This window comes from Oreochromis niloticus, linkage group LG12 (genome assembly GCF_001858045.2).
Source record: "Oreochromis niloticus isolate F11D_XX linkage group LG12, O_niloticus_UMD_NMBU, whole genome shotgun sequence".
In the NCBI taxonomy this organism is placed as follows: domain Eukaryota; kingdom Metazoa; phylum Chordata; class Actinopteri; order Cichliformes; family Cichlidae; genus Oreochromis; species Oreochromis niloticus.
Window position 1 is genome coordinate 22096536 of NC_031977.2, and position 14673 is coordinate 22111208.

Here is a 14673-nt window from a genome sequence, read left to right on the forward strand (position 1 = left end):
TAGCTGAGTGTGAACAGCAGTAAATACTAAATATTGAAAGTTGTTGTGCAGCACGCAGGACAGACAGCGCACAATGTGCTTTGAAGTAGCAGCTAAGAAAGGTGTAGTTTATGTCTACGAACAGTGAACACCCGTGTGCACACCTGTGTGGATCAACGCGCTTGTATACAAAAGGTTTTCCCATGTAACGGTCTGCTAGAGGGTGTGGAGGCCCATAGCCCCGTCCCCCAGGGCATGAAGCAGGCATGGAGGAGATCCAGGCTCCAGACATCCAGAGGACCCAGAGTGCGAGAGCCCAAGGAGTACCACCGGAGGGGCATCCGTGCCACCTTCCTGGGAAGGGCTGAGGAGATCCCCAGACGAGGGGGTCACCCAGTAGCCACGGAGCAGAAGCCAGAGGGGCTGCACCGGCATGCCCGCCGGCTCTGCCGGCAGCCAGCTGTGCCAGAGTGAACCGAGTTGCAGGCCCCGAGGCCGGAGGCCCGAGGGCCCCCTTTGCCCCGGAAGAGGCCTGACCGAGCGACAGGCATCGGGCCCCGCCAAGTAGCCACCGGGAGTGAGCCGGTGCATACCTGAGCGCCCAGCCCCGGACACCAAGAACCACCAATGCACCAACCCCTGAGGGCATCAGTTACCAGCAGGGAGTGTGGTGAGGGGAGATAGGCCTCCACACTTGGAGGGCCTGGGAGTACCCAGGGAGGTGGAGTCTAAGACCCGACCTGACATATAGACACAGACAAACAGGCACACACAGACATAAACATGCTTTCCCACCCTCATGCACACATATACAAACACTCAGCACTCACCCAACGTAGGGATAGACATACATAGACATGTACACACAATCATACTCCCCAAACATACTCTATGCCCTGGGTCCAGGTACCCTCGCCCCCAGAGGGGGAAACGGCACCCAGACCCAAGAGATGTGACCCTTTCCCCCGGGGTGGAGGCAAGCAGACCGCCCCAGGCTCCGCAGCAGCAGGGAGGCCAATCAGCTGCCACTTCTAGACCGCCATCACTGCTACTCTCTCTCTCAGGCCTGTTGTTTGTCGTCTGGTAGGCCCTATTATTGGTCTCCGGGAACCTCGCAGGTGTATATGGTTCATAATCAGGGAGGGGCGGAGTCTTTCCGGACAAGTCACCGATAAATACAATAAAACATGCAACAAAACTCACAGTAACTTGTCCACTTCCACCCTGTGACATCCCCCCACACTGAAATATTAGCAGTCCCTGCTAATGCTCCATCTCCCAGCCATGACCTTCTTGGAGTCTAGTTCCTTCTCCCACCGCCAAGCAAAAATATAACAAAGTGCGCCATACAGTCAAATGCCACAACGAGCAATCCCTTTCACGTCCCCATAGCATAGCTACCCTTGAGTCATTAGGTCCTAAACTGCACCTAGCTGCTACTGTGGGAATACTTCCAGGCCTAACCTAGGTTTCGTGCTTAATCCCAAGCACTGCTGCCCACGTCCCGCAAACTTGCAGTTGACCTCCCATGACAACCTACGTTGGACGTTCCTTATTCGCTCTTCTTGTGGCCAAACACTCATACCTGCGCACACTGTCCATACCCATCTGCTCAGTGGTCCCTGGCTTTGGCTCCAACAGTCCATCCTCCATCTTCTTATTTGGCCTATCCCTTTTAAACTACAGCAAAACTGGGGCACCAGAATACACATACATCATTTTACTATTCCCCTGACTAACCCAACTGCTCTTAACACCGTATCCTGTCGACAACGCCAATTATGTAACGGAGGAGGACCGATAAATACAATAAAACATGCAACAAAACTCATAAAAATAAAACACTGTACAATATTAAAGTAAAACACAGCAAAACATGCACCAAAAACTCACAGTAACTTGTCCATTTCCACCCCATGACAGAAGCATCTGCAAAGACAGCATGCTAACACTAAGCTAGCCAGACAGCATGCTAAAGCTAAGAATAAAAGTGGAGTGGATGCCGACCCCAACCCACCAGCCAGGCCCTGAACTGTAACAGCAAACAGGTGAGCTTTCAAGCTGCAGCCTGCATTTCTACCTGTTCATTTTTCTAAAGCAAAATCTAGTGATCACTTTGATGTGTCTTTGTGCTGGTTTACTCTTTTGCTTTGTGCTTTCAGCTTTGTGTTCTCTTACTAAGAGAAAGATAATATGTGTGTCCTCATTAGGATAGTGATTTGTGTTAGTGTCTGGGCCTGTAGCCTCAAGATTATAATGTTAAATGGTGATTATGAGGTAGTGTGTTTCAGCTGCTTGGCAGTGTAACAAGAAAGTAATGTAACGAGTAGTATAATTAATTACTTTCATCTTGGAGTAACTAAGAAAAAGTGTTGTGGGTAATATATTTAATGATTACTTTTTTTGAGTAATGACCCCAACCAACATTAATTAATGTCTATGATATACGGGGTGAGTGGTTGAAGTTTTCTGTTAGTAATCGCTGCTGTTCTTGCCCTGTTAGCCTCTTATCTACAGTGGCTTGCAAAAGTATTCGGCCCCCTTGAACTTTTCCACATTTTGTCACGTTACAGCCACAAACATGAATCCGTTTTATTGGAATTCCAGGTGAAAGACCAATACAAAGTGGTGTACACGTGAGAAGTGGAACGAAAATCATACATGATTCCAAACATTTTTTACAAATAAATAACTGAAAAGTGGGGTGTGCGTAATTATTCAGCCCCCTGAGTCAATACTTTGTAGAACCACCTTTTGCTGCAATTCCAACTGCCAGTCTTTTAGGGTATGTCTCTACCAGTGTTGCACATCTAGAGACTGAAATCCTTGCCCATTCTTCTTTGCAAAACAGCTCCAGCTCAGTCAGATTAGATGGACAGCGTTTGTGAACAGCAGTTTTCAGATCTTTCCACAGATTCTCGATTGGATTTAGATCTGGACTTTGACTGGGCCATTCTAACACATGGATATGTTTTGTTTTAAACCATTCCATTGTTGCCCTGGCTTTATGTTTAGGGTCGTTGTCCTGCTGGAAGGTGAACCTCCGCCCCAGTCTCAAGTCTTTTGCAGACTCCAAGAGGTTTTCTTCCAAGATTGCCCTGTATTTGGCTCCGTCCATCGTCCCATCAACTCTGACCAGCTTCCCTGTCCCTGCTGAAGAGAAGCACCCCCAGAGCATGATGCTGCCACCACCATATTTGACAGTGGGGATGGTGTGTTCAGAGTGATGTGCAGTGTTAGTTTTCTGCCACACATAGCGTTTTGCATTCTGGCCAAAAAGTCCAATTTTGGTCTCATCTGACCAGAGCACCTTCTTCCACATGTTTGCTGTGTCCCCCACATGGCTTGTGGCAAACTGCAAACGGGACTTCTTATGGTTTTCTGTTAACAATGGCTTTCTTCTTGCCACTCTTCCATAAAGGCCAACTTTGTGCAGTGCACAACTAATAGTTGTCCTATGGACAGATTCCCCCACCTGAGCTGTAGATCTCTGCAGCTCGTCCAGAGTCACCATGGGCCTCTTGGCTGCATTTCTGATCAGCGCTCTCCTTGTTCGGCCTGTGAGTTTAGGTGGACGGCCTTGTCTTGGTAGGTTTACAGTTGTGCCATACTCCTTCCATTTCTGAATGATGGCTTGAACAGTGCTCCGTGGGATGTTCAAGGCTTGGGAAATCTTTTTGTAGCCTAAGCCTGCTTTAAATTTCTCAATAACTTTATGCCTGACCTGTCTGGTGTGTTCTTTGGACTTCATGGTGTTGTTGCTCCCAATATTCTCTTACACAACCTCTGAGGCTGTCACAGGGCAGTTGTGGAGCTGTTTTGCAAAGAAGAATGGGCAAGGATTTCAGTCTGCAGATGTGCGAAGCTGGTAGAGACATACCCTAAAAGACTGGCAGCTGTTAATTGCAGCAAAAGGTGGTTCTACAAAGTATTGACTCAGGGGGCTGAATAATTACGCACACCCCACTTTGCAGTTATTTATTTGTAAAAAATGTTTGGAATCATGTATGATTTTCGTTCCACTTCTCACGTGTACACCACTTTGTATTGGTCTTTCACGTGGAATTCCAATAAAATTGATTCATGTTTGTGGCTGTAATGTGACAAAATGTGGAAAAGTTCAAGGGGGCCGAATACTTTTGCAAGCCACTGTATTATTAGCCTATGTTAGCTGCTGTTCTCCTGTGTTAAGGTAACTGTCTTTGAAGTGGATCTAATGTTGGACTCTGACACTTAGTGAACAAACTCTCATATGATGTGAGAATGTTATCAACCAGTTAATCAAACGGAAGATACAATTTTTAGGACACCTGAGCCTAAAATTTGCTGGCATGTCTAATCTGCTTACAATAAGCAATTGTGACAAGATCAGGAATAAATGCACAGATTAATGAATGTTTTAATGTCTTAAAGCACTAAACTCAGTTCAGGAGATGGGAGCTGTCAATGCTTATAGGGCCATTGCACAATGGCACTTGAAGAATAAAAAATACATTGACCCATTCGACTCTCAATAAATAACAAAAAAAAAAAACAACCAAAAAACATATATTGACTGTACCTTTAAATTCAGGTTGAATTGTATTTAATTGTAACTTTTTTGTGTGTTTTTTAAAAGACAGATGTATAATGTGTGCAATGTGAAAACAGAAACAGAAAACCTTTGAAAAGGTGTTCTGGTGTTCACGGAGTGTACATGACTAGAAACATACCATGCATAACATTAGTAATGTGCACTCACTAAAAGAGTTCAAGACTTTAATCTGCTTTTTGTTGGAAAATAACCACTTGGTGAATTCAAAGTTGGCATGTCACAAAGCTTTGTGTCTGTGTCTGCAGTATGATAGCCTAAAAGATAGACAGGCTGATTGGTGGAGCAACACTGTTGTTTTATTATTGTTGGCACAGATACATAAAAGAAAATCCCTTTTCAGTCCCATATTTGTGGTTGTTAAAAGTAGGAATTTACATGAAAATTAGAAAAGAACAATACATTGTTACCTTCAAACAAAGGAGAATGCAGAGGATAAAAGGTAACATTGATTAAATCATCCTGATATTGTATTAGTATCCTAATATGTTAAAACATCAACCAACATTAGCTTGTTATTATGGCATTACTTCTACTTTAAAGTAAGTATATACACAGATCTTAGTATGTTATTGCTAGCAGGTGATCACATGGTTACTTATATATTACTGACTAATTTTGCAATAATAAGCTAACATTTGCTTCCACATTATTAGTCCCAGATTCTGGCCCCTTAGTCTTTTACATATATTTCAGCTCAATATTATTCAGGTATAGCCATTTTTAAGACATATTACTTGGTTATTAGTTGCATATTACTTTGGTAATTAAGTAATAATAACACATTTTTTGCAGTATTACCTTCTTATTTCCACCTTATGACCACATTATTCTTTAGCAGGAAACTAAAGTACTATCTACAAAGTATTCAAAAAAATAGACAAAAGACAAATGTGTTCTTTGTCTTATGGTATACATTTAAAAAATTATATAAATCTTCTTACAGTATTGATTATATGTGGTTTACTAAAAGCACTTCATACATGTGGTTTATGTTTATGTACTAAAATATATACAGTATTGTGCTTCTTGGCCTCAAGAGAGCAGCATTGATCCACAATGTAGTCTGAAAATTACCTCTGCTTTCTGTTTAATGGGTCCATCTGGTGATTTCAGAGTAAGACTGCTACTCCCGATCTACAGTTTTACAGTGTAAGGTTTGTACGTTTACTATACTACAGTAATACAAGACTGAATTAAAATAGAAACTCTTCAATGTGAACATTTTCCAGAAATGTTGGAAGCACAAGTAAGATGACAAACAAAGAACAGAAATAAATGTCAGATTCCCTTGCACCAGTTTAATGTTTGTATCTTGGTGGCCATTCCCTAAGCTATATTCTGTTCTCAGGCCTCATCTTGTTGTGAATCCCTCTCTACTTCAACACGTATTTCCTCATAACCTCTAGATCTGAACCCTGACATCCTCCTCCTCCTCTTGAATAGGACCACTCCCACTATGACCACAATCAGCATCAAACCCATCACCCCAAAAGCTACACCTGCCTTTTCTCCATTAGACATTTGATTGACTTCAGGATTAAGGCCACGAACAATTTCCTTGATTTCTTCTGGTTTGGCAAGTTTCCACTTCTTGGTCTGGCCCACTCTCACCCAGCTGTTTTCTCCTTCAGTCATCACCATTACTGTGTTGGTGGCTTGCATGCTGATAAGTGGAGGTTTTGTGAACGGAGGCAGACGAATTGGTTGGAGCTCTCCACCTGTGAACAGTCCAGACTGAACACAGTAGAGGATTTCACAGCCATCACTGATTGCAGCAAGGTGCTGACTGAACTTGGGAGGGCACCTGCGTTGATTCCTTGCCAGTGGGTTGGTTGACTGACAGCTGAAGAGACCTCCGAATGGTACTGAGAATCTGGTACCTGTCTCATAGTCATTACTCACACAGATCACCTCACCATCTGAGAGGAACTTTACTGGAATGAAATTTGGGGGACAGCTTTTGCTTTTCGTGAGGGGGTTCAGGAGCGAGGGGCTGTATATTCCTCCAAACAGATATCCTGAGTTTTCTGGAGCCTGTCCATTTACAGAGCACCAGTAGGTGTTGATGCGAGCAGAACGAACATAGTTGTTGTCCTGACAGCGTGTTTCATCACAGTTAAAAATAAACCAACAGGAATGACTTTCTACATGACATTCATACTTAGAGTAACTTTGTTGTCTCACCTCTGATCTTAGTAAAGTTGGTGAGTAAGGTGGACGACAGGAGAAATCACCTGTATCTGGGTTTTTCTGGGCCAGAGAATCACAAAGTGCATCTGCATCTGAACTGAGTTTTACACACTCTTGGTAGACACCACCAAAACTGAGGTTGGTAGCTGGACCTTCACAGGAATTATCATCCTTGTTAGCCTGGAAGTTGAAGTTTTTGGAGTTGACATCAACACATCCGGGGCGAGTATTGATCTTGTAGTAGCGCTCTACAGCCTGACTGACTTTAAGAGCAACTTTTCCAATCGTAGGGTGTGGCAGATCAGTGAGAGTGTTGGTGTTTATAAAATAGTGGAGAGGAAATCCTGAGCGATCGATGGCAACAAGGTTGTTTCTGGTACTTTCCTGCCACTTCTGCAGAGTGATGCCAGGATAAAAAGGTGCACCTCCATGGCTTTGAATGAGAGAGTATGTAATGTTGGATTGATATGTTTGAAGTGATGAGCTCTGTTGGGCACTTTGACTGCTAATGTCAAACTTCAGCTTATCGAAGAAGTTTAATCCAGCCTGTGCTTTCACAGAAGAACTTTCTGACTCACTGTCTGACACATAAGAGGAACGGAGATAGTCCTCCTGCACCAAAGCAGCCCCAGCATCCACACTAGTGATGACATGAGTTCCATAGTCCAGCACCATCATCTCTGCAAGATAGTCCGCATTCTTAGTCTGGTTGTTTTCAATTGCATCAGCGATGTCTCTGACTTGCTGAACGAATCGTGTGTCCAGAGTGAAGTCTGGATAAGCCTTAACTGTGTAGAGGAAGTTACGAACCTTTGAAAGAAAGGATTACAATATTATTATTTTTAACTGCAGTATTTTTTTTATCATTAATATATAACTAATTTTCCATATGCCATATGTTTTTGAATAAATCTTGAATGTCATAATTTATTTCTTCCTAACACAAAAAATATTTTTAGCATTCATTGGTTTAAAGAGACTAATAAAGAAAAAATATGTAATGCCATTTATCATATTTTGCCATTTATCAACTAAATTTTAAAGGCAGAGTACTTCTTGCGCAAAAACAAAAAATGTTTAAAAGTGCTTTAATGAAGAAGTACCCCAACTGTCGCACTTGTGTTTCATTTTACACTAAAACATCTGAAAATAAACTTACCTGCACTCTGGCTGTGGTTGACAGGTCTCTGACCTGATGGGTTTTCATTCTCTTGTTGTCACTAGAAAATTTACCATTGAGAACTGGGAGGAAGGATATGTCTGCATTAATGCTTTCAGAGGTCGAGCTTTTCTGCTCAAGCCAGGACCTGATTATCTCTGAGCTGGTCTCCACACCTGTCTCTTTGTGAGGGATAACAAACACTTCATCTGGAATGAGGTAGAGCCCGTCCTCAGTAGTCTGGCACTGGAAGTAGCTGAGGTTCATGACTCGACCCATGTCCATGTTTCGCAGATTGTCCCATCCTCCACCTGGCAGCACCTCCAGTGCTGTGATGGAGAGGTTGACAGAGGCACGGCATTGTCTGAGCCAGTTTGTTGGACGGCTCACAGGTGCTGAAGAGCAGACATGAAAGAAAAAGATCACCAGCGGGGCTGCTGCTGCTTTCATGATGACTGTCAACTTGAGCACCAGCACCACTGCATATATACACCTTTAGCCAAGTCCCTCCTACTCTTATCATATACTTACCTTACTGTATCATATTACAATAACAGACATCTTGTTCAACTAATATCTGTCGGTTGAAGTTTTGTGTTCATTCCCATGTCTGCAATAGTTTGGGTTTTTTTACCCCAGAAACCGTTCTTGTACACCTGAAACTTTTGCATGTTTCTGCAGTTTTATGTTATAAATTTTTTTGATTATTATTGTTTTTATGCTTTGACTGTTTCTCAATCAAAGCATATTCAAAGTGTATGGTGTCCTAAAATTAACTTCAGAGAACCTGCCTCTACAGTAAGACAGTCTTAATCTTAAAAATATTAACAGACAGACACCTTAAGGTAGCGTCTTTGTTGTCCTCATGTAAAAGTGCAGATGAAAACAGTCTGTTAACATCTGAACAGTCACGTGAGTGTGCCTCACTGGAAAGTCCCAGGGAATTTTTGAGACTCCAACAGTCAAGCCTAGGCTTGTATGGCAAAACCTCCTTTCAAGAACCTTCTGTGGCTGGGGTGGGTGAGGGGAACGAGTTGAGCAGAAAAACACAAAGAAAGTTGGTGAACAAAACCAGAACAAAAACACTGGCTGCTGAAGAGTGAAAATACTCTATAATAATACTCTTTTTCTCTAAAAGTATGTGGTCAAGGCCAGTGGACAAGAAATTCTTTATCACTAAAGCTTACCATTCTATGTTTGAGAAATCTGGGAAACACAATGACGCTTTCATTCGGAGAATGAAGTGCTTTGATAACTTCATCATAGCCACAGCTCTGCTAGCTTGACTGAAAGCACTTCATACAATTCTATCCAAATACACACTGTCAGGAAATCAATATCCTTAGTATCCTTATTTTCCTATTATATTGTTTTATGTACTTTAATAATGAAGGCTTGTAGAGCAAGGCCACCTTTCACTCACAAACTAAGTGCTCAGCCAGACTGAAAAACAGGAAGTTTTAGTGCACAGGCATGTTAATAGATAAGACACAGAAAAGAGGAACTTTCCATATAAGCAATGTTTGAGACTGTGTGACGTGTAAAGTACCAAAATAACACCTATATGAGACACAGCTTATGATTCTAATGTTAGAGCTCTTGCAACTGGCGTTTGAGCTATGCAGGGGTCTCTCTCTTCCGGAAGATGATTGAATAAAAAGAAATATAAATGTTTTAACACACTATGAGTCGGTTTTCTCTGTTCTATCATGGGGACAAAAGGATCGGGGTTTAATAACACCAGCATGGAATAATCCAGGCACTGACTTTTCAGTACATGGGAGGATAAAGGTGTCATCCTGCTCTAGCACATTATGCAAAATGCTGCTATCATTTATTTTGAACAGTGAGTGATATCAACAGCGATATCAACTTTTCTGGTACCAACAAGTCAAATCAGGGTTAAACTAGGCAGAACCATCCCAAATGGTGTGCTGGTGCCTTCAGTTAACAGGAGGTGAGAAGTAACAGCAGTTACGTAGAATTTTCAGGTATCTTAATTTATTTAATCTTTTTTTTTCTGGCAGTTTTTTGCTTTAGGCCTACTGCTTACATTTTCAGACACATATCTGTACTTTCTACTTATTTATACTTTTGAAACACGGTTATTATTTTATTTCAGTATAAAAAGAGGATTTTAAAGAGGCAGACTTTCACAGAAGTAAAGATGGGCAAAGGTTCACAAGTCGAGATTTTTGTCTCAGTGCATGGTCGATCATCCAGGTAAGAAAATCCCAGAAACGTAATTGTGCTCACCCCCAAATAAACTGAATAACTGAATAAGCTTTCTCTGAGTTGAACCTTTCACCAACTGAAAACATATACAGGAGTGTTGAGCAGCTGGAATCCCCCACAAACATAGGACAACAGTCCTCTCCCAAAAATCCAGCAGCTGGCCTCCTCAGTTCCCAGACATTTACTGACTTAAAAGATACTACCCAGTGGTAAATATGGCCCTGTTCCAGCTTTTTTGTGATATATTGCTGCCATCAAAAATTCAAATGTACCACCATTGCTACAGTGGCACCAATGGTGGAACATTTTCTCATTTTAAACACTTGATGTTTTTTATGCTCCATTGTTAAGAAAATATGGGTTTATGACAATTGAAAATCATTGCATTATGTTTTTATTTACATTTTGTTAGAGTGAAGTCTTTTAAAATTGTCATTTGTGCAAGAATACATAACCATTGCTTGCAAAATGTTTCTTGCAGCTTCTGTTGCATGCATAAGATGAAGGAAGCTGTCTCTTCACTGTAATTTTCCGTTGCTCTGTATGGGGGCGACTGGAGAGGTTGATAAAAGTCATGCCTTGTATGTTATGGCGAGGGGCCACACACACACACACACCCTCACATACACAGACACACACACACACACACACACACACACACACAGACACACTCGCTCAGATACGCCTGTCTGTCACGTGGATGACTGAACTGTGTGTAACCGCCAAATGTGAGACGAGCCTTTCTGTTCTTTTTTGTCAGCAGTGGTTTTTTCTCCTTTCTTATTGTTGATTTACAAACACTGGTCTTAACTTAGGCAAATGAGGCCTGCAGTTCTTTAGATGTTATCTGGGTTCTTTTGTGACCTCCTGGATGAGTCACTGATGTGCTCTTAAAACATTTTTGGAAGGCTAGTCACTCCTGGGAAGGATCACCACTGTTCCAAGTTTTCTCCATTTGTGGATAATGATATAACACGTCTATGCCTGGTTCCATTCCATTTCTATCTTCCATTGTTTGACCTCCTACAAGGGTGAGAGTGAACTGCTTAACATGAAGAAGAACTTTGATCTTTGGCCTAGAGTCATCATCAGGTCATGTATTAGCGTTGAAGCCAGGTTCTACTGTTTGAAACCACAGCTCCTGTCTGCTGCAAGATTGTTATGCCTTAGTTCCTTTATTTAGTAGCAAAATCCAGTGTTTAGCTTATTCATTTATGGAAACTACGGACAATTCTTCTTGTCACAGCTGCCACCCTGATTTCCTGTTTGCCATTTAACACACTAACCCCCTTCCTTACTCCACCTTTCCCTTTTGTTTTGTTATTCTTTTTACTGCCGGCTGCTGGTTGTGCTGGGTCCCACGAGACATGCCTCAGAAACTTGATGTTTTAAAGAATTAGATGGGTTCCACAAACTCAGTAACTCAATTAATACTCGTAGTGTTTACATTTCTTCCACGTTTTGATGTTCCCCTGTTTCACTTTGTGGTATACTAGCTGTGTAGTTCTTGTTTTTGGTATTGCACGACTGTTAGTATCATTAGTCTTCTATTCACTGTCATGGTGATGACATAATGGGCTGTATATTTTCACATAGGGACAGGTAGTTTTTTTCTCCTCAATAAATAAAAGTATCATTAAAAAAAAACAGCATTTTATATATTTTTCTTTATCTATAGTATATAGTATCTATAATAGTAAAATTTGTTTAATGATCTGAAACATATAAGTGTGACAAGTGTAATAAATAAGGAAGAGGAAATAAGAAAACACATTTTCAGAGTGCTGTACATACTCAAATACAGTGGATGTGAAGACAGATTACAATCCTGTAAAACAGGAGAGATAATAAGCTGAGGAAGCACGCTGCTGTTCGCCAGAATGGCAAGTTTAAGACGGCTATGTGAGCAACTGAGTTCCAAGACACTCTGCTGCCCTCTACTGCCAAAGTGACACCATTCACTTGCAACACTTTATTTACTGGTATAATGAGGTTCACAATGTGAAGCATACAAGATTACCTGGACAGGTTGCCAGTCTGTTGCAGGGCTAACACAGAGTGACAGACAACCACTTACACTCACATTGGCCAGTTTAAAATCACCTGTTATCCTAGCCTCACTAAGCGCATGTTTTTGGACTGTGGAAGGAAGCCGGAGTACACAATGAGAACCCACACAGACACGGGGAGAACATCAAACTCCACTGAGAAAGGCCAGATTATGGATTAGACATTAGGACCTTCTTGCTGTGAGACAACAGTGCTAATCACCGTGCTACCTTGTTCCCCCAGTCATCCAGCCTTCACGTGTGAATGACATTTGATTAATTTGTGCACTAAAGGATATGTCCTGGTCAAAAATGACTCCAGGGTGTTTCACAGTGCTACTGCAGGTCATCCTGATTGAACATCAAGTCTGACATTTTTAGTGAAATGCAATATCCAAGTATTTTTGTTCTTTTACATGCATGGATATAGTTTAACCAATATGTGTCATGGGGTGATTAGAAGCTCTGATTGTCAGCGAGCTGAGGGAGTCAACAGGCAGCTTGTTGGGTTTACTCTGACATTATAAGACTTTTTTAAGTTCCACGTCCACACTACTTGCGAGAACACTCATGCGCCACCTACTGGAAGGCTAAATGAATCCCCATCATTGGCAACAGGGTGTGGAGATGTTCTATAGGTGGAGTGTGAATGCTGTACAAACCATCTGGGACTCTCGGCCATTTGACCCTAGAACTGTAGAAGCTTCTCGGATGAGAGGTGAAACGTCTTCAAGCAACTTAAAGAAGTCCAGACGCTTTTCTTTCCAAGCTCCTTAGACTACGATGACCTGGATGACTGAGAACCTTCACAGACATATTGCCGTTATGCGGTTATCCTAATTGGGCGTTTATAAAGTCAGAAAAGATGCACAGAAAAGAAGATGGTTTGAAAGAGGAGTGAAAGAAGCCATTTATGTCCACTGTGAGTGACCATCTTTGAACAGAGGCGGTGGCTTACGACACCAACTGCCATCTACAATCCAATTTTGAGATCCCTCCCCAGACTCCTTAACACCCACTCACACCCTGGGCCATCTGACCTCAGGAAATCACATGATAGGGTTGGGCTAGGTTTCACAATGAGCTCACCCGAAACCCTGGCTAATTGTGACCCACACCATGTGATTTCTGTTTTATTTTTTCCTATTTCCGACTTCGTTTTTCCTATTTCCGTTGTGCTTTGTGTGCTTTTGCAGCGTTTTTCTTATTGCTGGTGTTTTCTTAAGTTGCAGTCCGTTTGGCCTCTCAGGGCCACCGTAGGGAGATTAGTAATTAGATATGTTACTAATCTCCCTGTGCAATACAGCAGCTGGGCCTTTAGCTAGCAACACACTGTGCAAACTGCATACAAGCAGTTTGTTTCTTTGCTGATGTTTGTTGAGCTGATGGCTAGCTAGATACTGAAGTACCGCAACCGCAATTTATGGACACCTACAGTTGTTCCGGTGTTCAACCAAAAAATAAATAAATAAAAGGAAAAAGGAAAAACATCCCCACTTAAACCCCTATAGCACACACTTTTGCCTCTTTCATCTCTTTTTATGCGACATCCTCTGGTGATTAATACAGGAACAGGATTGCCTTTCACTTGTTACTTTTAGGATAATTAGTTTGATGTTTAAAGGCCCATAGTGACGAAATAATAAGGCAAATGCGTCAAACCAAAAGTAACGAGCCTGTTTTAAAAACATAAGGAGTAGAAATTACAGATATTTGTTTAAAAAATGAGTAAAAGTAAAAAGTTAACATAAAGTAAACAAGTAAACTACAGATACCTGATAATTGTACTTAAGTAAAATATGTATTTGTACATTGTTACTTCCCACTCTCTGGTTATGCATGTTTTATTTAAAGTAGTTTTAAACAAAGTTTCATGCAACTTCTTAATATTTGTACCAAATTATTTTTAACCAACATGGAATTCTGCAGCTGTGCCTGAAGAGGGCAGTATTGGTTCAATGTGGAGTTTGAAAATCTCTGATTTCTGTTTTAAAATCACCACTTAGTACTTTCAAAGATGGTGTGCCACAAAGCTATCTGTCCACATATACGGTACCCAAAAATAAGACGGCATGGTTGACAAACCATTGTTGGCAAAGATGCACAAGACAGTCTCTCGTCAGCCTCACCACATGTAGAGTTTGGAAGTAGAAGTTAAGATCAAGATAGGAACAGTACAAACCAAAGATAGCCACTTCCTCCTGCATCAAACACATCCGGCATCAAGACTGATGATGATGTGATCTCCATAGCACAATCTTCTCTGTGCCGCTATCGACTTACAGCAAAAGTCTTGAATTCGGCGCGGATTGTATTTTATTGTAAGTGTAAGTGATTTTAAAAAGGGCTACAGGGCTAGAAGCATATGCATAATATTAGTAATGTGCACAATAAAAACAGTTTTCATTTTAATCAGCTTAAGATACATAACAGAAAAGGTGTGCAAGAAATTACACAAAACAGAAAAC

General features: G+C 41.6%; 1 protein-coding gene across 1 annotated transcript; it reads right to left on the reverse strand.

Moving 5' to 3' along the window:
* Positions 1 to 4847: 4847 nt before the first annotated feature.
* On the reverse strand, positions 4848 to 8372 carry LOC100697517 (macrophage-expressed gene 1 protein-like). Its single transcript, XM_019365985.1, has 2 exons — positions 7923 to 8372; positions 4848 to 7573 (listed from the first exon to the last, which is right to left on the reverse strand). The coding sequence occupies exons 1-2, from the start codon at positions 8370 to 8372 to the stop codon at positions 5918 to 5920; spliced, it is 2106 nt and encodes a 701-aa protein (XP_019221530.1). The 3' UTR covers positions 4848 to 5917.
* Positions 8373 to 14673: the final 6301 nt, after the last annotated feature.

Bases quoted from the DNA above. Each gene is read 5' to 3' on its own strand.
- LOC100697517 (XM_019365985.1), bottom strand. From the start codon at position 8,372: ATGAAAGCAGCAGCAGCCCCGCTGGTGATCTTTTTCTTTCATGTCTGC. The intron at 7,574-7,922 runs GTAAGTTTATTT...TTTCTTTCAAAG, and splicing joins CAACCACAGCCAGAGTGCAG to GTTCGTAACTTCCTCTACAC.